We start from the raw sequence: 23,200 nt of genomic DNA, 5'->3' as shown, positions 1-23,200 counted from the left end.
GCCATTAGCATGGAAGTAATCTCAAGTGACTGGATATATATTGCAGCTAATGGTAGGTCTGGAGCTGTGGGGTGGGAGCATCCAGAGTCTGGAGAGGAGCCAGGGCTGGATCTCTGCAGGGAACAGGAGGAACAACACGTGTACTCACACTTGTAGGGGCAATCACACCCCCTCCAGCACAGATCTCCCCCTTTCTGTACCAGCTCTGACATTTACAGAGCCACTCAGGGAAATTAAAGGACTTAGAGAGTCACTCAGCCACAAAAATCTCCATTAGGAGTGACAAGCAGCAGTAGATATGAGCAGAGACTGGAAGTTGGGATGCAGATCTGAGTCTTCCAGAGGAAGCTGAGGCTTCCTGGAAGCTTTTCTTTCCCTTCCTGGATTTTCCTCTCCAAAACTGACAGGTCTCATGCCACATTTTTCACCTATGATAGAACAGGCTGCTCCTCTCCTGCTGTGAAAACAACCTGGTAGAACCTTCTTCTTGGTTGAATCCATGGCAGAGCTATGAAACAGGGTTAAAAAATCTTCCATGTGACCCTGGGACAATCCCAGGCCCTCCTGATTTAAGGAAATAAGTGGGTTTTGAAGCTGGCCTTTAAAAATTAAATATTGCCCAGGGAAGGATTCAGTGATGCTGTGTTGGCTTTGCTCAAGAAAGTTTCCTGTTGATGCCTTTTGTGTCACAGCAAGAATTTTTTGAAATCTTGTGCTTTAGACAGCTTTCCCTTTCCATTTTCCCTTTCCCTTTTCCCCTTTCCCTTTCCTTTTCTTTTTTCTTTCCTGGAAAACCACCACAGATACCTCCTGGTTCCCTGCAGAGTCAGAGATAAGTCACAATCATTGAGGAGCTGGTTTACAACACCTAAAATTAATATCCTAAAGTTAATATCCTAACATCAAATATCCCCCAGAGGTGCCTGGCTCTCCCTCCTTTCATTAAAGATGAGCCTTCTAAAAATCACCCTTTGGGTGGGAATTGCACCAGCTCTGGTGCCAGGCTGGGTGCTGGGAAGTGTCAGTGCCAGGCCAGTGCCTTGCCTTTCCCTGCCAGCCCAACTGCTACTGCAGGGCATCGCTGCCAGCCCCAGATTCCCTCCTGGCAGAGCCAGGGGCAGGTGGGTATGGACCTGAGACAGGGAATTCCCCTTTGCTCAGTGCAGGGAGAGCTGTGCCAGCGCTGGCAGATGGCAGCCATGGCATCCTGAGTGGGCAGCAGGGAATGAGGGAATTGTCTGAACCCTTTTCAGGAGGGCAGTTGCATGGCAAAGTGGGCACGGTGAAGAATTGGAAGGGCAGAATGGAGATAATTAAGGGCCAGCCCTGTGATTCCAGTGGTGTTCCAATGCTCAGGAGACAGTTCCAGTGCTGATTCCCACCTGGCTCCGGACAAGGGTGATGGAGGAAGACCCTGGAGGGTCTGGTGCAGGGCCAGGCTGGGATGCAAACACCATTCCAGCAGCCCCCAGGTTGGTTGGGATGGTTGCTCATCTCATGCTGAGGCTCCACAAATGATCTGTCCATGTTCCCTGCCTGCCTTTCCAATGGCCCCAGCTCTCCCAGGAGGGAAACTGGAGCTCTTTCAGGAAGAGGTGTTGGCACAGAGCAGCAGCTGCTGCTGTCTCAGTCACCACCCACCTCCTCCACACCCAACCCAGCACCCTGTTCCTGCTTGGCCAGTTTTATTCCAGGTGGACATTTTCAGCTGAATTTCTGATGCATGACCATTACCTACCTCCAGAAGATAACAAAACCTCCATGTCCTTTGGGCTGGGAATTTAGGATTTCAAGTGACTGGCTCAACCCCTTTTGTCCTTGTCTTGTTCTTTCTCCCATTTCTCTCCACCGTGTCCCTCTCCTGCCCTTCCATGGCTCACATCTACAAAGTGAAGAGCTCAGCTGCAGCTCCACAAATCCCTGCTCCTGCCTAGAAATTATCTTCTACTCACCTCTGGATGTTTCTCAAGTAGTTAAAAGAGAGTAAATGAGGTCTGGGGCAAAATTTTGCATACTCAGAGTATCTGAAGTAGGTTTGTTCCCTCACCTGCTCAGCATTTATAATTATAAGCATCCCTAGTGATCCCCAAAAGTTGTCTGTTCTTTCACCAGAGAGGATTCTGGTGCTTGGTTTGATTGTTCTCCTTTCTCTTGGCTTGTTTCCCCAGATCAACCCCGTGACAGGCCCTCGTGAGGGAGGCACCAGAGTCACCATCCGTGGGGAGAACCTGGGGCTGGAATTCCAGGATATCTCGTCCCACGTCAAGGTGGCTGGCGTGGAGTGCAAGCCCCTGGTGGAAGGGTACATCCCAGCAGAGCAGTAAGTGGGGTGTGTGGCAGAGCAAAGGCCACAGCACACCTAATGTCATTCCTACCTGTAGAGCCTTCCAAGGTGTTGGGTTTTTCTGGGATATTTTTTCTTTCTCTTATCTTTACATATATCTATATACACAAACAAGGGGATGGGACTGCTGGAGCAGCTGTCTCAAAGCTTTATTCCATCACAATCAGTCTCATTTTGCAGAATCAAGCACAGGAGATGGAACAGCTTCAGCTGCTAACAACAGCAGGCGAAGTTCTCTTTGTTACAAAGCCTTTTAACAACTTTCTAGCCAATAGTATAATATTAAAAGCTGACAAGCTTGCTTAGGCCAATTAATAAAGCTGCACATACATCTTGCTTTGAACAATGCTTGTTTGTAATAGCTTAAAACAGTGGATAAAGCTTCATTTTTAAGCTTACATATTTCTACTCTCTTGTTTAACATGTTTTCCTGAGGCCTGTCTCTACACAGCTCACAGCCCTATGGTTTTTTGTCCTTGCATCTTCAGCATTCTTGCATTTCTCCATCCTGAGACTTGCTTTCACACAGCTTTCTGAGAGTTCTAAACCTTTTCTATTTCCCACACCAAGGAATCCATTCCAGCCTGGGAATTGAGAGATGGAAGAGGCCATTCCTCACGTACAGCTCAGGATGATCCATTTATTTAATAACCCAGTTATTTAGGTGATCCTCATGGCAAATGCCCTGAAGTTATCCTGGTTTTCACCAAGCAGGCACCCCGAGGTGTTCAATTCCAGTTTGGAAGGCAGCAATCCTAAAAAGCCAAAAAGCCTGCAAAATGCAGGAGAGAACATTAAACCTTAGGGCTGCATCCTCCGTGGAGCTGGAGCTGAGAGGGACAAAGCCAGACCTCAGCCCAACATTTCTCTGTGTGTTTAAGTAGACTCACACCACCTCAGCACTCAGACAGAAACCACTTTCCATAGAATAACTTAATCCACAATTTGGATTCTGGATGGGATAGAAGAGGGTGGGTAATCTACAGTCCATCCCCCAGCACTGTGGGTGCTCTGCTCCAATTCCATCTTACCAGCACCACCAAACCATCCCTCAAACTCTGCTCCTGGTTGGTTTTTCCCCTCAGGATCGTGTGTGAGATGGGGGAAGCCAAGCCCAGCCAGCACGCCGGATTTGTGGAAATCTGCGTGACCGAGTGCAAGCCAGAGTTCATGGCCAGGTCTTCTCAGCTCTACTACTTCATGGTAAGTTCCTGAAAAAAAATTCTCCTTGGTCCTCTCTGCTCCTTCTGTCCATTGTCCTTCACCACATTGAGCCTCTGAGCTTCTCTCTGCTGTTCTGGGTGGACCAAATTGTTCATTTCGTTTCCTTTCAACATCTTGTTCCTAGCAAAAATAGCTGGTCTAATTAAAGTTTTAACAACCTAATAATAGTCCAGATTATTAGTCCAGTTACAGTTCCATGCAGCCGTGGTCCAAATTAATACAGAAAATTCTCATTAATAGTTAAAAGTGCTGTACAGGAAAGGGGAAAAAAGAGCTAAAAAAGGGGAAAATTACCTTAGTATCTTATTTTTTTGGGAGTGTGATGCTCCTGCTACCAATACCCTCTGTTTGGAGCCACCAGTGTCCTCCAGAAGAAAGTTGGGAGTTGCCACTAATCATTACAATCCCGGGATCTTCAGCAGCATGAGTGTGATGGTCTCAGCTGGGGTTCTTTCTCCTCCCTCTTGGATTCCCCCAGGTGTTTATTCATCCCATCCACACCAGGAGCACTGGGATCAGGACAGATCCAGCTCAGGCTGCTGTGAGCTCTAGGATGTGGCTGGGGCTCAGTGCTGGTGGGCAACAGTTTTGGATGCTCCACGATGAAACGAGAGGCACCTGCAAGCTTCAGCTTCTGTTCAAGTGCAAACACATGTTGTACACTCAACCTGTGCTTTTTTCCTCCCTTCTGATGATGTTCCTTGTCCAAGAGACCTGATTATTCCTCTAAGGCCCCTTGCTGGGGACATGCAAGCATTGTCTGGCCTTGATCTGTTCAGATCTGTGCAGGTTTGAGATGAGAGGGTCCCTTTGTTCCCATCAAAAGCTCTCGACTCTTGCAAGAGAATGGGTCTCTTCTGAAATTATTCACATGCCTGAGCATTTTTTTATGGTAAAGGCAACTTGTAATGAATGCAAATGTCTTGGACTCCCCCCTCGAGCTACAGAAATTTCTCTGTTCTCTGCATTTTCCGATGTCATTCAGGTGTGGCGGTGGCGGGGGCAGAGAAACACCTTGAGAGAAAGCCCCTACCAGGCAGCCAGAAGGGCTCTTTCCAGGACATTACACTCCAACGTGTCACCTTTGCTACTCTTGGAATTACTGTCTGGTTTTGATCATCCGTGTCCATCTGTGACAGCTTTTCCCTCTGCTTGCCACCTTCCCGGCTGCCAGGGCACGAGCACGGAGCCACCAGGGTTTTCTCTGCTGAATACCTCGCTACCTTTGTGCTAGACAAAAAAAAAAAAAAACAAAAACAAACCCAAACCCAAAATACAGACACTCTCCAGCCTGCCCATCATATTCCCTTTCTGCTTTCACAGTGGGAGATGTGGTTTTTTTTGGATTTTTCTGCCAGGAGGGCAGAGTTGCTGTTGCAGGAATCTCAACGTGCCTTGGCATCCTGCAGCGGTGAGTGGCAGCTGGAAGGGGAAGAAGATGTTTGAAAACCAAGGAAGGGCATCACCTGGGAGATAAATGTCACTTCCTGACTCACAGCAAATCTTCTGGAAAATTGCTTTTTGAGACATTTGAAGGAAAACTTGGTCAAAGTCAGCCAATTGGTTCAGCCTTTCCCCATCTTGCAAGAATTCGAAGACATGATGGTTTGGACTCAAATGAGTATTTAATTTCAGTGTTTTAAGAAAGAGGTGGCTTAGTTTAGAGATGCCAGAATGGTTCTTCTCTACCTTTCTAACTAGAACTTTTAAATTCAAATAGCTGCTCATTTGTTTTAAACTCATTTGTGATCAAAACCTGCAAACTGCATTAGAAAGTACAATAAGCCAAGAGGGAAACAAAGCTGAAATGAAATTTATGATGATCTAAATGAAATATCTTTTTTCACAGTTACTCATTTTCTTACTGTGATTATTGCCCCAGTCTTTCAACGAAAAAAATATGATATTCACTTCTCAATTTGGGTGCTGAAGAAAGTTTACCTTTATTCTGGCTTTAGATGAAAATATCGTGTCTCAGTCCAGGTGCTGTGGGCAACTCTACATTTCTAGAGCCTGCTCCTATAATCCTTGTTTTGGAGAGCATTTCCCATCCATCCCTTTCATCTTTTCCCCTCTTGCTGCTACTGAGGAACCTCTAGAAAGGAAACTCAGGTGCACAAGCTGTGTCTGAGTCACATCCTACTCTTGCTGTGTTCCCAGGAGGAATGGAATGGGAACCAAGGTCTTGACAAGCTCCATGGGAGGCAGTTTAGACCCAGCTCTGGTGGTTCTTCTCTGTGGAAAACCTGTGTGCAGGAGATGCTGGAGGAAAGAAAGGGTTGGCGAGCTGAGCAAAAATCACGGGAAATGCAGAAAATTTCCTGTCCTCTTTCCCTCGTTGTCACTCTCCAGCCCAGCATTGATCCACAAAACCCTCTTTGCATTTTCCACCACCTCCCACCAGTGAGGAAATGCTGAACAACCTGGAGTTTTATTGTGAATGTGCTGTGCCATATTCAGGAAGGCCACTGTGAATAATTAAATGTTGATCACAGCTTTGAAAGCTGAGCCACAAACCCATGTGTCAGACTGGCTCCAGACACAGCAGTGCTTTTCCAAGGAGCATTCCTGGTGTGGCTGTGGCCTGTGAGGATCCTCAAAAGGCCGTGGCTGCTTTTATCTACCCCAAGGAGAGGCCAGGGAACCCACCCTGGGTCTTTAACTCAAATATTCCTCCATGAGTTTTGAATCAGGTACTGCTGCAGTGCTGCTGTGCAGGCTTTGGCCATTCCCAACCCATTTTCTCCCAGGTGGGAAGTCACCTCCCAGCTTCAGCCATCAGCAGGAATTTGTACTGGTGGGGGTATCCATCAATAAGGGAATTGCCATCAGAGCTTTAGGTAGTGCCCAAAATATAAAGGTGCAGTACTGAAGTGCACCCTTTGCATTTCCATACTCTTCCTGCAGTTTTTATCCCATTAAAAGAGAATGGCAGAGAATATTCTCAGAAGGTCACACTCCAAGGTTTGGAGAATATTCTCAGAAGGTCACACTCCAAGGTTTGGAGAATGGCTGAAAATGGCCCAGTGGAGAAGAGCCTGGTTGACAGTGGCTGAACACCAGGCCAGGTGTGTCCAGGTGGCCAAGAAGCCAATGGCACCTGGAATGGCATCAGGAATAGTGTGCTGAGGCCCCACCTCAAATCCTGGGTCCAGTTTTGAGCTCCTCAGGGAAGGGAACAGAGCTGGGAAAGGGTCTGGAGTCCCAGGAGGAGTTGAGGGAGCTGGGAAGGGGCTGAGCCTGGAGAAAAGGAGGCTCAGGAGGGACCTTGTGGCTCTGCACAACTCCCTGACAGGAGGGGACAGCCGGGGGGATTTGGGATCTGGGAACAGGGACAGGAGGAGAGGGAATGGCCTTAGGATGGGCCAGGGGAGGGCAGGGTGGATTTTAGGGAAAATTTCTTGATGAAAATGTTGCCAAGCACTGGCACAGGCTGCCCATGGAAGTGGTAGAATCATTGCTCCTGGTGCTTAGAGAGGCGCTTTAGTTGTGGCTTTGGCAGTGCTGGGTTAATGCTTGTACTTGCTGATCTTAGGGGGTCTTTTCCAACCTCAAAAATTCCATGATTCTAAGTATAAAACCATCAGGTGAAAACCAGCCAGGTTTAAACACATAGAGTGCCCAGCTCTGACAATAGATCCTTCTACAGAGCTGTAAGTCTGATTTTCATGTTCTGCCCTTTCTCCAAGAGCTGCATTTAGAACAGGAGCAAAATGGAAAAATGGAAATCTTGCTGCTGTTTTTCAAAATGATTAAACCAGAGGGGCCAGGGAACAGAGGTGTCTGTGTGTGTGTGAGTGGGGCTGTGGTGTGTGTCAGGTGGTTTTACAAACATGGATTAATGGTCTCCAAAGCTCAATAAGGTGACTGCGTGATGTACCTGCTCACTCAGAGGAGCTGAGAGCTTCAAGCACTTGTGTCATCATTCTTAAAGAGAGGGGGAAAGAAATAATCTTCATTTAAATGCATATAGTAGCTTTTCACTTGGGACTGAATGGAAAGTTTTTCTATTAAAATGCAAATGAAAGAATAAACTGTAACTCCAAATTTCTCCCTGAATATTGATGTCTCCTCTCTGCATTGTGGTAACAGGGTGATCTGTGCCTTCAGAGCACGAGTATTTTATCTTGATTTGGGGAAGAAGGGGGAGTAGCAGGGTAGGAAAAAGAGTTTTGAGATTTGGGGCCTCTAAAGGAATTGTGCCCCTCTTTGATATATTAACACAGAGCTGTGTTAGGCTGGGAAAAGAGGCTCAGAAGATCAGCAGGAAAAGGGAAAAGGTGTTGAAGGGGGTAGTGCTGCTTTTGTGGCTGTGGCATTTCAGAGGACACCTTGACAGGAGCACCACCACCATGTGTCAGTGCAGGACAGCTCGGGGCTGACTCAACATCCAAGTCAGAGAAGAGAAGGATTTAGGGTCATGTGTGGGCTTTTTGCACCAGGGCAGGTTCAGGACGGACATCAGGAGGAATTTCCTCATGGAAAGGGTTGTTGAACATCAGAATTGCACAGCAGGGGATAGAACAACTGGATTATCTTGGAGGTTTTTTCCAGTCTCTGTGATTCTAGGATCCTCTGTGGAACAAACTCAGATGTCCTGCTGAGCCACAGCTCTCCTCTATCCAAAGGGGAATGGCTTCCCACTGCCAGAGGGCAGGGTTAGATGGAATATTGGGAAAGAATTGTTCCCTGTGAGGGTGGTGAGGACAAAGAAACTGTGCCTCATCCCTGGAAGTGTCCAAGGCCAGGTTGGATGGGGCTTGGAGCAACCTGGGGCAGTGGAAGATGTCCCTGTCCATGGCAGGGAGGTTGGAATGAGATGATCTTTAAGGTCCCTTCCAACCCAAACCATTCTGTGATTCTGAGAACCAATAAAGTTGAGTGATCTTTTCGAAACCAGACAATTTTCATCTTTTGTGAGTTCCACAGTTTGGAGGTGGAGCTTCCCCATTAAGATCCAATCATACCAGTTCAGTGCCTCAGTTATCCCCAGAGCTGGTGTTGTGTGACAGCAAAAAGACCCCTGAGCTGTGCCAAACAAGCAGTGAGGATGAGAGATTGTGACCCAAGGTGCTCCAGGCATGGAGCTGTCTTTGTAGGAGTATTTCTGACTGGGTACAAGGGCAGATCTCATTTTGGAGGGGTGAGAACAGGCTGGGCTTGGGTCTGAACTCATCCCACCAAACCTGGCAGAGGGTCTCTGACAGGACTGGTGTCACCCCAGGCTCCTTTATCAGCCAGAAGACATGGCCAAACTTCAGAAGTCCTGATAAATCCGTGGGGGTGCCTCCCTCTCCCCACCACTAACAGGAGGGGGAAGGTCCCTCTGCTCCTCTGCTGTGTCTCCAACACCTCCCTTTGCCTCCACAGACCCTGACCCTGTCTGACCTGAAGCCGAAGCGAGGACCAGTGTCGGGTGGCACCCAGGTGACAATCACAGGCAACAACCTCAACGCTGGCAGCAACGTCATTGTGACCTTTGGACGACAGCCCTGCCTCTTCTACAGGTACAGAGGAGCCCTTCCTGCTGCTCCCGCCTGAGTGTGAAGATTAAATGCCAATTAAAGTCAGCAAACTTCTCCTGCAGCCCTGACACCTTGTCCTTCAAGTGCCTCCTTTGCTCATGGCCGTGTCTATGCTGCAACAGGACTTGTGCATTCTGCACCATGCACAGCCTTGCTGGCCATGTTCTGGGGAGAGAAAATACGATTTATTTCATTGTTTTGACTGGTATTTGATGTGCTTTTTCCCGTGGCCTCTTGTCAAATTTCAGTACAATTCTCCACGGTCCTGCGCTCTGCTACTTGCTCTAGGAGTGAGTCGTTTAAAAGATTCATTTTCATGTCCCTGCTTTAGTAGAGGTGACAAAGAAAATCTGACAACATCAGTTTGAAGTACTAAACCACCTCCCTTTTATCCCAGAATAGTCCTGTAGTGCTAAGAAATGGATGATTTGCAACATTTTAGCTCTGTGTTGGCTCCTGTTCAATGGCGCTTCAGAGAGGCTTAATGTCAGTGTTACCTGCTGGATGTTCCCTGATCCCTGTGAGAATCAGTCTGAATCCCATTCCCAGGGGCTCCCACAGCTCAAAACCACCCAGGGCAACACATTTTGCTGCCAGTAGTGATGGGGGCTGAAGATGAAGTTGGCACATTTCTCCCAAATATGTTCTTGGCAGAGGAATTGCTCATTGACAGGAGACCTGGGAGCACTGCCCTGGGGCAATGCCCTTCCCTCTGCTGGCTGTGGGGATCCTCTTTAGCAGCCTGTCATGGCTGTGGAGCCATCCAGCATCCAAAATTCAGCAGGGTGAAGTCACAGTCTGGGATTTGAAATGCCAAGTGGGAGCCACAGCTGGTTGGAGATGCTCACTGAAGACTGGGGAGTTTTAGGAGGGGTTGAGTGCTGTCTTCTGGGGGAATTTAGAGGGTGCAGCCATTGAAGGTGACTTACAGCCCCATTTTAGGGGTATAAAATGAGGCTGCACCACAAATCACAAGACTGGGAACACTGAGAATATTTGGTGCCTGGATTTTTGACTCATTTTGAAAGGAATGCAAACCTAGAGCTGGTTTTGAGCCCTGCCAAAAAGGAAAGGTTTATGCAGAATCCTTTTTACATATAATCATAAAATGCTTCCCACTGTATTAGCACTTCCAAAGGTCCTGGGCATGCTGCAAACTGCACTTAAACAAGACTTACAGTCCTAATGCAAAGTAAACTTTATGATCCCAGACTGCAAAGCTGAGGTGCAAACATCCCTTTTATGAGCTGCTGCTGCACATGTCTGCAGGCAGGAAGGAAACATCCATCAAATATTTAATCACAGAGAAATACTTCTGGAGAGAGGCCTGGTTTGGACTGCCCTTGGGGTTCAGATTTTACTCTGTGTCCTGAGAGATGAGAGCTCTTGTGGTTTTATTTAAACCAGTGCCACTTCCCCAGACACTGCTCCAGGAACATAAATGGTTCACACTGAGTTTCACCTCTTCAGTGCATAGGTTTGGGCCACAGGAGATGAGAATAAATAATTGGGCTGGTTTTGGCAGCATTTTGCTGCTGGTAGCACCTGGTTCACATTTACTTTCTCCTCCTCCCAGGAGATCCACCAAGCACATTGTCTGCAACACCACAGCCTCCTATGAAGGCTTTGAGAAGGTGAAGGTGTCTGTGAGAGTGGACAAGGCCAAGATCCATCAGGAGCTGCACTATGAATATGTAGAGGATCCCACCATCCTGAGGATTGAGCCTGAGTGGAGCATCTTCAGGTGAGTATCCCAGGAGAACCCTCTCCCAGTTTCCATGGTTTTTTTAAAGGAGCACTGCTCTGATAACTTTGGTCCTTGGTGTAGAAAACTGATTTCCAAGCATTGTGTCCTCCAAGAATTTGTGCAGAGATACTTCCCAGAGCCAGCAGATCAACTGGGGTGGATTAGAGTGAAATGACACTGAATGATCAGTGTTTATAAGTATATGTTATAAATATAAATAAATATATACTTACATATATATAGGTGTATATATATATATATAGGTATATATATTATATATATACTTATTTTTATTTTTATTTATATTGTAAATATATATAGGTTTATTTCAAAACAATTTAGTGGCAGAGGAAGGCAGCTACATAGCCATTTAGTTATTATCTCTAGCAATATGAAAACACAAAAGCCTAAAAATATCACATAAGAAAATTAACAAGAAAGAAGAGGAAAGGATGAGAGTAGAAAGACTGCACCACTCATAGGATCCACAAAACTTGGTCATGGCAATTCTGATGTCTGTTGGTTGAAGTGATGGTCACAGACTGGATCCATCAGATGACAAAAGGAATCCCAAAGAAATGATGATAAAAATCCCCAGACCACAACCTCTATTGGGTTCATACCCAGCTTCAGGTGGGAACATCCAGCAGGGAGTGTCCCTGTGGATCAGGGGCACCTGGATGATGGAATGTGGTGGATCACGAGTTTTTTTACACTTTTTAAGTCATCACAGCTGCCTCTTGCACCAGCCCAGTTGGCTCCATGATGTCCAACCATGGCCCATCAGCAGAGTGGACCAAAGACACCTGAATGATGGAGTGCTGTGGATCATGGGACACTTTGGGAGTCTTTGACACCTTCTCAGATAAGTTAAATTAAATGGGCCTATTAAATTGGCCCATCAGCACCTTCAGGCTCTGTGTGAATGTCCCAGCACTGCCCTGGGCAGGGGAGTTATCACAGACAAAATTCCACCTCCCAAGGTTCGCCTCTTTCCTTACCTGGTCCAACAGCAGCTGCAGCCTGAGCTGGGCTGTGCTGGCCCCTGGCACCTGGGTGGGTGCTTTGCCCATGGCCAGAGCCCTGAGGGTTTGGGCCACCAGCATGCCAGTGTCTCTTCTAGTATCACATTCTCCCTAGGACTGGACAATAGCATCACGTTTATCTTATCCCAAGTTCCCTCCACACTCCAAATTCTCTTTGTAGGTGTATTTGGGGAGGAGTGGCTTCGGTGGTCACAGATGAGCAGCTGCTTCTTTGCACTTTGCTACGGTGGGCAGAATTTTCCATGATTTTAGCAATATTTAAGCCATGAACCATTTCATTCTCTCACAGTTTGCAAGCTGCAATTCCTACCTTTCCCCCAGCCCTCATGGACCTGAAATTCCTTCATTTCCCACAGCCCTCATGGACTTGATGCCTAAGCATCAAGGACTAAGCACTGCCTGTATGGCCACAGTGCCTGAAAGCTCCAGGGCTCTGTCCTGGGATGAAACACAACGGGAGCCCTGCTCCCTGCCCGATCCAAAAGCCTTTCTCCTCGTTAGGGATCCCTTTTTCTCTTCACCCCCTTGATGCTGCTTTGGTGAATTTGTGGGGTTCACATGAAGATGCCTGAGAGCAGCACTTTCCCTGGTTGTGGAAGGCATCAAAGTGATACCCAAACTCTCAGAAGCCTGGAGAAACGGCCTCAGAAAAGGAGAAATTGGTCATTAAATGCACTGGTATTTCCTTGAAAAGATACAAAATAAGAAATCTTAGTCTCCCTTCATTCATCCATGGCAGCTCTCTGCTTCCCTGTCAAACTGGACTGATTGGAGTCCCTGGGGATTAGGAGCAGGGCTTGTAAATCCCCCCAGTTCAGCTCCCATCCCAAAGATGTTTTCACAAATCAATTAGTGCCTTTAATTACCATGAGGGAATTTACTGATTTAGCTGGATTGAGTCCTTGCACGTTGGGCTTGAAGCTTTAGTGTTGGGATTTTCCATTTGGGGCTTTTATTTTCAGTCAGAGTCCAGGTTATCAGTGAAATGAGAAATCACTTTATTCCCTTATAAAGCGAGTTCAGTGCTGCTTAAAAGGTGATTTCTCTGCTGAAGCTGCCAAACAGAGGTGAAGGAGCAGCCAAGGAGATGCCTCAGGTGTGTCAGCAAAACTTTGCCCAGCCAGGAGGTGCAGGGACTCTGTGTCCTGGATGGATGGGATCTCCCATCCCAAATCCTAAAATAATGGAAATTAGGGTGAGGTGCTTGTTTAGGGGGTAGTAGATTATTTGTGGGGTCTGTAGCTGCTAGGATGGATGGCTGGGACTGCACTTGTCTCATCACTCATGGAATTATTAAGGCTGGAAAATAACTCTAAGATAATTGACTCCAATTCTTAACCTGGCACTGATGTGTCCACCACCAAAATGTGTCCCCAGATGACATATCCACACAGCTTTTGAACACTTCCAGGGATGATTTGAGCATTTCCAGTGATGGAGCATTTTTGGGTACAACCTCTCCCCTTTGCTTTTTTTCATCTGAAATCAGAAAGCATCAACTTGAGCACTAAGAGATGCCTCATTTTAACCAAACCTACCCAATTTCATCCTCCTTTTAAGCACTTTTGTGTCACTCCAAAGGTGCACAACCCTGGAGAGAGAAGATGGAACATCCAGGATTACCCTGGGGGTTTGGGGTGTCAGGGATAGTTTTAGGTGCTGGAACTGTGGGGCTGAGCTGTTCCCAGGGAGAGATGATTGCCACTAAACCAGCTTTGCTAAACCAGTGAATGCATGTTCCAAGCCTGGCTTAAAACCTTTTCAAGGGCCATTTTTCAAGACAATAAAGAAAAGATCATTGCTAATTTACTTCCATAGCCAAAAAAAAAAAAAAAGTCACACTGGGCTGGCAAGTACATAAAATTTTATGAGGCTCCATTAATACTTTTGATCTGGGTTTGATTTGAGTTACATCCAGCAATTACCTGAGTCTGCAGGCAGAAAATGCTACTCAGGGTCTTTGGGGGCAATAAACAGTTAAATTCTGAGAGCTTTTGGCACCTCTGTTATTTTGCTGGGCAGCAGCAGGTCTCCAGGCTCTGCTCCCACCTGGCTGAGCATCCAGATGCAGCACAAATGCCAATGGCTGGTAATTTTTAAGGCAAGAAACAGTTTTATTTACTTTATTTTCATGCCAGAGAGGGTTTGGGGGTGATTTTAAGTCTTCAGCAAACAAAAAGCTGCTTTACCTTTTTTCTTTCCCACTCTCTGGTCAGATGTTGTGGCCATATTTATTACCTGTGGTCTGAACCTGCAAGCTCAGATTCCAACCCAAACAGAGGATTTTTGACACGTGGGTATAAAACTGTGTGCACAGATTTGGTTGATTAAATAAAAGGATTTGTGTTTATACAGACACAAATACCTGTAGGTGTGTTCACACATTGGATTTTTGTGGAACACGTAAAACTTGCAGCCAAGTAAAGATATAATATCCCTTCTAGTTTGAATCAGCAGAGATTAATTATATTAGTAATGATATTATTATTAAATTATGTAATAATAGCAATAAAATAATATTTTTTTATTATTAATATAAAGGCTCACAGCCAAAATTCAGAAGATCCAGGGTGGTGAAGAAAGAACAATTTGGTTTATACACTTCTGGGTTTTGAAGAATGAGCTCTCCCTGGATGATGTCAGGAATCCTTATAGGGAAGCTGAATTTTGGGGAGAGGGTATTTTTTTCTGTAAGGCAGAGAAGAGAAGGTCTCTTGCAAGCAGATGTGTGACTTCAGACTTGTGCATTCAAAAAAAAACTCATCCAGATCTTATGGAAACAGCAAAATGTGGGTTTGCCCTGTAAAATTTCCCATTAACAATTTCCTGTCATAGCTGATGATTTCAGAGAGAAAAAACTTGAACTACTCTGCAAAACTCAAGGTCAAATGTTGTCCTAAGCATGGACCAGTCCAGTCCTTGAGTGAAAGACCATGAGGAGCCTCCCAGAGAGGTGTCCCAGGAGCATCTGCTGAAGGATGTGGTCGTGCCAATTCTCTTTGGATAAACCCAAACTGTTTGGTCCATCAGTGTGGGTGTCACTGCAGGGGCTGGAGCAGAGCTCACCCAAAGCTGACAGCTATTCTGTGTGTGCTTGTATTCATTCCTACCTCCCCAGCTGATTAATAATGGAAGATAAATGAGGAACACTGAAAACAAAGGTCAGAAACGGGGGAGATTTGTTGCCTTCTCCCTCACAGGGTGTTTATTCTCTGGTGTTTTCTCATTTATAATGCACGTGCTTCACCTTTCCTGTATGTGCAGCTTTACCTGGAGGCAGGAAAGGGATTCTGAGCTTTCTTTTCACAATCCCATTGATTTCCACACGGCCTCCCCTTCCCAGCAGGAAATAAACTGCATCCTGGACAGTTTCCCAAGGGAGTTATAGAGGCAGGTGCTGAAACTGCTGAGAGCACTCCTCACCCTGGGAAACCCTCAGAGATGGGGCTGTGATGTCTGAAATGTCTGCTGATGACATTTCCCCCTCCTGTCCTGGCTGTGTGAGCCCTGACAGGTGAAGGTTTGGCTTTCTTGGGTAATTTTTCTCCTTTCAGCCCTGGATCACTCTGCCCCCACCTCATGCTGTAACAGCAGAGCTCACCCTGATAGATCAGAGCTGCTTTAATTTGGGATGGCCAAAGCTGCCTGTGGTGGACCCTTCTCCTTAATGTGATTCTTGGAGCCAACCCTGAGAAACTTGGGAATGATCCTACAGTTTCCTTCCTCCTTCCCCTACAATCCCTGAAATCCCACAGTTGCTGGCTGCAGCTGGAGGAGGCAGGGGAAGGGGAGAAGGGTTTCTGAGAGCAGAACAAAGAGAGAAGGGTTTCTGAGAGCAGGGAGAAGAGAGAAGGGTTTCTGAGAGCTGTTTCCTTGTGGTGACAGTGACTGCAGGGAGTGAGGAAGGCTCCAGCACATCTCCCCATAAAAATGAGAAAATCCTCCAGATGCCCCTGGGCTATGGCTTGTGGGAGTTGGCTTTCTCAAGAAATTGGCTTTTGAGCAAAGGGACACAGATGCTGGGAATCTGTTTGTGTTGGATCCTGATTTACCTGGACCACCACAAGGAAACCAGGCCAGTGCCTGATGCACACCAAAGCTGAAGATTTTGTCTCAATTTATTCTAATTTCTGCAGGGCTGGGGTTGCCTGGTGGCACCAAAGTGACACTGTCATAGTTAGGGTGAGGTTTGATAGCAGGTTAGATATGGGGCTCTTGACTTCAACCCAGAATCCTCAAGAGCTGTTTCCATGGGACTGTGTCTGTCAGGGAATTTTGGGTTGGAACAGCTCCCTAGGGAATGGGCACAGCCCAAGGCTGCAGAGCTCCAGGGGTGTTTGGACAACACTCACAGGGATGCACAGGGTGGGATTGTTGGGGTGTCTGTGCAGGGCCAGGAGTTGGATTGGATGATCCTTGTGAGTTCCAATTCAGGATATTTTATAATTCTGTGACTGATTGAGGTAATATAGGAGATACAGCCTGTGGACCATTTTAAAGATCCTGTGATAAATCTCCACTGTTCTTCTCATCCCCAAAGCTTGTGATTGCTGAATGATGACAATGAGAACCACCCAGAGGCTGCCTGACATGGCAATTTTAGCAAGCATTTGTCTTTACTTGTTTCTCCCCTTATGAATGAATGAAAAATTATTTGTTTTGTTCTTCTTTCCCTCGCTCTCTCTGAGTCTGCAAGACATGGTCAGGCACCTTGCAACCAACATTTAGGAGCACAGATCACCCATCCCTGGTGTGATGAGTCCTGACATCTATTAGCTGGGTTCATTCTTTACTTCCATTTCTTATTCTCCAGTGGCAACACTCCCATTGCTGTCTGGGGAACTCACCTGGACCTCATCCAAAACCCTCAGATCCGGGCAAAGCACGGTGGAAAGGAGCATGTCAATGTGAGTACAACTGCAGAGCTGGGCAGGGGACACACCACGGTGGGGACAGGGGCTGGCTGACAGCTCTGGAGCTTGAAATCTCCTATTGCAGCCCAAAAAAGAGGACATGATTTGTTTCCAGAAATATTCTCTCATCTCTGAAGCACACACATAAAAAGGAAGGGTTTTGGTAGGGCTGGAACCAAACTTCAGGGTCTTCTGAGACCTTCACCTTTGTCTTTGCTTCTCCAGCTTGCTGGGATTCATTTCAGGTAACCTGATATCCAAACTGGAATCCTGAGCACAATTGAGTATGCACTGCACAAATATTTTTGGAAAAACAACCAGAGTGTGAGACCAAGGGGGTAGCGAGGTTTTGACTAATCTGTGCTGTGCAAAAAGTAAAGGAAGAAACTTCTATTTCCAGAAGGAAACGAAGTCAGGGAAAGATGCTGATGCTGGCAACAGAGGCTGAGCTCTCTCAAGAGGCACAGGAGGCCCTGCTGAAATGCAAACTGCTCTACACACCTGCCTCAGCAAGCCTTTCCTAATCCCTGCCCAGCCTTGATGGTGTGATGGGGAATGTTTGGAAGCAGTGGAGCACCAGCCAGGATAACCATGGGGGTCTGCTCCTCCCTCTCCCTGAGAGCCAAAGGGAGGATGGGGGCATTTCCCATAACCACTCCTTATTTTGGTTTCTTTCCCCAGAACTGTGAGGTGCAGAACAGCACAGAGATGACCTGCCAGGGTCCCTATTTCCCATAACCACTCCTTGTTTTGGGTTTCTTTCCCCAGAACTGTGAGGTGCAGAACAGCACAGAGATGACCTGCCAGGCCCCAGCACTGGCTGTGGACCCCAATCACCAGTCTGAGCTCGCTGAGCGCCCAGAGGAGTTTGGCTTCATCCTTGACAATGTGCAGTCCCTGCTGATCCTCAACAAAACCAACTTCACCTACTACCCCAACCCCATCTTCGAGGTTTTCAATCCCTCAGGGATCCTAGAGCTGAAGCCTGGAAGTCCCATCATCCTGAAGGTGAGATGGGAACCAAGGACTGGATGAGGAAGGACAAACAAATTCTGTCTCTTGCCCCTCTGTGCCTGCCAGAACCCCTATAAATCATCCTGATTGCACCCCAGAAATTTCCTCCATTTCTTGCCCCTTATGGAACCATATCAGAGTCACCACCAGCAAACACCAAGCACTGCCCACACCCGAAACTAAAAATTGTGAACTCCTGTGTGCAGCCTAAATTTGTGCCCACTGCTGTTCACCAGAGAACATCTTCTACCCTTGCAATGTGGCTGACAGTGAAATACCCAACTCTGTTTCCTTTCTTGTACATTCAAGACCTTCATCTAGCCCTTGTTTAAACCCAAATCAGCCCTTTGCCATTTCTGTAAACTTCACAGCAGTACAGAGGAGTTTTATGATGCAGCATTTCTGTATCACTATTTTTACATGCTGGATATGCAAAGAAATTATTTTACTTGCAGATGCTTTTTGCATGTTTGGAAAGGGGTCTGACTTATTTGTCTGACTATGCTTAGTGAGGGTTTTATTGTGCAGGACTTAGATGGAACATTTCTCATTCAGTTGCAGAGAGGGAGGAGCAGGTCAGGTCACTGTGACTGCTTTGAGCCTGCAACCACTCATGCTGTTCTCTGCATGAGCTTCTAAATTGGCTTTTCCTCTCTGTGTGAGCAAATGGTGAACTACAAATGTCATAATAGAATCATATTTAGGCTGGAAAGGACCTTAAAGCTCATCTCATCCCAACCCCCTGCTATGGTCAGGGACACTTTCCACTAGACCAGGTTGCTCCAAACCCTATCCAACCTGGCCTGGAGCACTGTCAGGGATCAGCATCCACACCTATCAAATGCAGTACCAACACTCATATCCCAGGAATGAGCCAGAGGGGGAAAGAAAACTCTTTCCTGATGTGTATTTGGTTATTTTGGGGTGTGATGTTCCTTTCTGTGCAGGGCAGGAATCTGATCCCACCGGTGGCAGGAGGCAATGCCAAACTGAACTACACGGTTCTGGTGGGTGAGAAGCCCTGTGCAGTGACAGTGTCAGACGTGCAGCTCCTCTGTGAGTCCCCAAACCTCATTGGAAGGCACAAGGTGATGGTAAGTGATGCCTGACCCTCAGCCTCTGCTCCCTGGGTGGCTTGGGAGGGCACAGCAGAACAGGAGAAGATCTGGCAGAGGGCTCCAAGGTGTTTGCACCCTGTCTGCCTTCCCAGAAACATCAGGGCCCCTTTTTGGTGTAATACTCCCATCAAGGGTAGCTTGGAGAAGTGGAACAGTGGAAAAGTGACCTGGAGATCTTTGTGGACAGTGAGACACCTTTCATGATCAAATCCCAGTAGGACAGTTTGCCTCTCTTCTGTTTCTCTATGGGCTGTATGAACCCTGGATGCTCATGTGAGATCACGTGTAGCATGTTCCTACATGAAAGTGTTAAATTCAGCACAGTCTCCATCACTTTGTTGACAGGATGGTGACGAAAATTTGACTTTATGTAGGAGAGAAAAAAGAAAAAAGCAGGATGTGGACAATAATGTGGCTGGACTTTGGAGTTTTGACTCCTATAAAACTTAGTCCTACAAATCCTTCCTGGAACCTGTGAAGAATGGACTCTGATTTCATCAGAGAGAGCTTCTCCCCCTCTCACCGTTTATTTATTTACTCCTTTTTTTACTTTCCTCTCAATAATTTGAATTCCTTGATGCTGGTGCTTGATAAACATCATATCAGCAAACACCCTGGAGTTGTACCAAGCTGTGGGTGGGAACAACAAAAGCTGATAACTGACACCAGTGTTTCTCATTCCTTGTGAACAATTGTTTTTCTGTTGCACCCCCCCAAAGCTGTATCTGTCACATATTAACTTATTTATCTCAGCAATGAGACTCAGAGAGTTTGACTTGAAAAATATTTTTCTGGGAACTTTTAGGAAGCAGAGTTCATGATGACCATTTTGGGTCTTGTTTGTGGCTGCTGCTGGGATCTCTTGTAGTGGCTACTTAATACTCTGTGCCAAAGTTTGTCATCTGGAAAATAGAGGTAATAATCCTTTCCAGCCATGCAAATACACCGTGACTCTCAATTCATTGCAAAGCACATTAAGACTCTCCAAGAGGAGCAATAATGAAGTGAGAGATTTTCTCTGTGTGAAAACCAAAGCTTTTGAGCACGGCAATAAATGTTGCCTGTCATTTTCATGGATATGGTTAAACATATGGTTAGTCAGAGATGGACAAAGCCAACCCTGGGGAGACCAAACTCCAAACCAGGTGAGCAATAACCAAGCCCTGGGGATCCAGGATAATGGACATCTGGCCAGGCTGTACTAATTGGGAAGGCTCCCCTGCTCCTGCAGCTTGGGACAGTTTAAGTGAAGCCAAAGATTAAAAACCAATCCCTTTTTGAGGATGCTGGTCAAATGTGGGATTCTGCTGGGAAACTGAGGAGATGATGGAGGTGCTCAAGGATGGACTTTGCACCTGGAATCAGGGCTGGAAAATTCCTCCTCCAGCATGGCACAGCATCTCTGCTGCTCAGGCTGGCACCATGTTTCACACAAACATCTCTTTGATGGCCAGGATAACTGACAGTAGTTCCTCCTCCTGATTCTGCCAAAGATTTACTGTCTGACCTTGAGGAAATTGTTGAGCAAACCCTTTCTTGCAAAGTGAGGTGGCCACGAGCTGAGAAGGAGCCATGGGAGTGAATTAACTGGTGCAACACAGAGATTATTTCTAAGTGAAGGAGCAGTGGCAATGACACACGTTGATGTCAACACGCTTTTGATCTGTTTCAGCTGTCTTTTACACAATGACAGAGGTAAGTATTTGAAAAAAAATAGCAAAGAAATAAAAGGCCTGGGTGATGGTTAAAAAGAAGAATGACTAAAACTCAGAGGAAAATTGTTTCCAAGGAAAAGAAAGATGTGAGGAAGATCTACAAGTGGCTACACCAGAGGAGGTCTGCAGGGGAGATGTGGAAAACATCTGAAGGGTTGCTGGTCTCAAACACAGTCTGGAAAATACACCAGACTCTGTCTAATGAATGGAGAGATGGTCAAATGCAGCAGCTGAAGTTCAGGGCGTGATTCATCTCATCCTTAGAGGGATAATTTTATTTAGCCAGGACAAATTTGCACCAGGAAAGTCACTCCTTCAGAACTGCTGGACTAACTAAGACTTCCTTGGAGAAAACTGGGCTCTGACACAGAGCCCATTTAGAACTATTAGTGTAATTTAGGACAAATCCATGACTAATAGTCTTTAAAAATGGCCATATTGTTGTTGTTTGGTGGGTTCATGGTCAGTCTTCTGGAAGGTAAAAATAGCTTTCTCCAGACCCACTTGGTGGATTAAGAAGCACAGCAGGGCTGTATGTGCATATTTCCTTCTGTTTCTTTTAAAAGCTCACAATAACACTGCAGCCTCACAGACTTTCTTCTTCAAGAGCCAGATCCCCTCAGATCATGGCAGCTTCACTTGTGGATTGTGAGACCTTCCCAGTGATGAAACCACTTTTAAAGGGGAACATGCTGGGCCCAACTTTGAACACCTGCTTTTTGGAGCTTAGATCCCTTTATCATTAATGGAGAGGAATGGGAACTTCCACTGAATGAAATATCTCATCCCAATGTCAAAGGTGTCACATAAATCACATCCTGAAAGTGGTTTTCCTCTTTGGTGACTCTGGAATCATGCTGCAGTGTCTAACTCGGATGTGCACACGGAATATTTGCTGAGAGAAATCCCACCCATGGAGACAGGCTGTTCTTCCAGCTTTGAGGATGGATCTGCACTGGGATTTGGGATTGCAGTTGTTTGAATCTAGTCTGGTATTCCTTGAATGGACTCATCTGGCTGCAGGGCTTGGGGAAAGAAAAAATGAAAAAGAAATAATCTATTTATTGCTCCACTGACAGGAAGGAAAGCATGTGAGCTGTGAGAAAATTTTGCTGGGAGGATTTGGGACAGTGGTCTAGGGCAAAAGGGAACAACTTTTCCATGGATTAGGATGTGATTTTGGCAGTTTGCCTGTTCAGTTGAGCAGGACACATTCCAAAAACAAACCTCAGGCTTTATAAGTGAGCTGGATCTTCTGTCTTGAAATGGATGGGAAAACTCATCACTGCTGCATCCCCAACTGCATATCTGAGGTTCCTTGGCCACTGAAAATGCCCTACAGGCCATCACTGCCATGGTAGCTATTGGTCATCTTGAAACTATTACCTGAACATATCAGTTTAGGATTACTTTTGTTTTTCATTGTGGACATTTCATCTCTCTAGACCCCATCCCAAAATGGCATGAGAGCAGCTTGTGGATGGAAATTAGCTGTTTTCAGACATTCACTTTGGCCTTGTCCATGACATAAGAGTTGTAGTTGTGTCTCTGGCCAGGACCCACTGAGGAGCAGCCTACACCTGGTGGTAGAGCAAAACAACCTTCTCCCCTGAGGCTGCAGCTGGGACTGGAATAGGTTCTAGGAGATTCATGGTCACTGAGATTCGTGTCCCCAGAAAGGATTGGGGTGGAGAGCACCTGGGAAAATTCATTAATTCATTATTCTGCTCCATAGTCTCTTCTGCTGGCTCCCACTGGGCCAGTTCCTTCCTCCTGCAGCCTAGAGAGGAAACCTGAGTAGGTGCCTGAGCTGAGATATGGGAAGCCCTGGGATTAATAAGTGTCCAGGCAGGCTGGAGATTAACTGAGAGCCAGTGAGATGCAGGACAAGGCTGAACACCAGGCTGGGGTGTGGAAATGTGAGGAAGAACTCACAATGGAGGAAGAAAACTGTTGTGTTCGGGGTTTCAAGGTCTCCACAGAAAACAGTTTAATTGCACACTGCAGTGGTCCCAGGTGCAATGGGAGTAGGAAACACTCAGCCCTGGGGTCTCGAGTGCATTTCTGCCTGGCAGCAAGAGTTTTCCCTTTGTGCAGGGCCAGCTGTGCCTCTCTGTGACAGCTCAGCTGGGGTGACGTGATGGGGCTCAGCATCCTTCAAGCTCTTTGCACAGCATCTTCCCCGCTTGCTGCAGATCTACAGCCAGCATTCCCAAAACACAACACAGCCCCAGAAGCCTTTTTATACTTCAGGCTGGTCAGCAGAGCTTTTCTCCCACCACTCAAGCTTTGCCTACTCTACAAATAGCTTTGAACAGCCTTGTAGTAGCCTGAAGCCAGCAGTCTCCTGTGGGATTCCTGTTGGGAGTGGTGTTCATGTTGTAAAAAAGTCCTCTAAGGGACTTGCTTCAGCAGAACATTTTGTTGGGCTTGCAGGAGTGCTTGCAGGGCTCCTTTCTGGTTGTTAAAACCAAGACCCTTTCACAGCAGCTTTTTCCAGAGGCTGGAAGCAGCTCTGGGAATTTCTGGAAGTACATGGAGAACAAAAAGCTGT

At 46.6% G+C, this 23,200-nt stretch overlaps 1 protein-coding gene across 4 annotated transcripts in view; it reads left to right on the top strand.

The window, feature by feature from the left end:
* The window catches only part of PLXNA4 (plexin A4), a 429,648-nt gene that overhangs the window by 355,613 nt on the left and 50,835 nt on the right, over window positions 1–23,200 (top strand). For all 4 annotated transcript variants that reach the window (XM_088165989.1, XM_088165988.1, XM_014882536.2 and 1 more), the window contains exons 13-19: window positions 2,169–2,320; window positions 3,430–3,547; window positions 8,939–9,075; window positions 10,670–10,837; window positions 16,700–16,793; window positions 17,568–17,807; window positions 18,761–18,907. In XM_088165989.1, coding sequence (XP_088022115.1) covers window positions 2,169–2,320; window positions 3,430–3,547; window positions 8,939–9,075; window positions 10,670–10,837; window positions 16,700–16,793; window positions 17,568–17,807; window positions 18,761–18,907 — 1,056 coding nt within the window. The remainder of the gene's footprint in view (window positions 1–2,168; window positions 2,321–3,429; window positions 3,548–8,938; window positions 9,076–10,669; window positions 10,838–16,699; window positions 16,794–17,567; window positions 17,808–18,760; window positions 18,908–23,200) is intronic.

Source organism: Sturnus vulgaris, chromosome 5 (genome assembly GCF_052056855.1).
Source record: "Sturnus vulgaris isolate bStuVul1 chromosome 5, bStuVul1.hap1, whole genome shotgun sequence".
Lineage (NCBI taxonomy): Eukaryota > Metazoa > Chordata > Aves > Passeriformes > Sturnidae > Sturnus > Sturnus vulgaris.
Note: the sequence above shows the minus strand (reverse complement) of the source record. Positions and strands in the feature narration are given on the sequence as shown.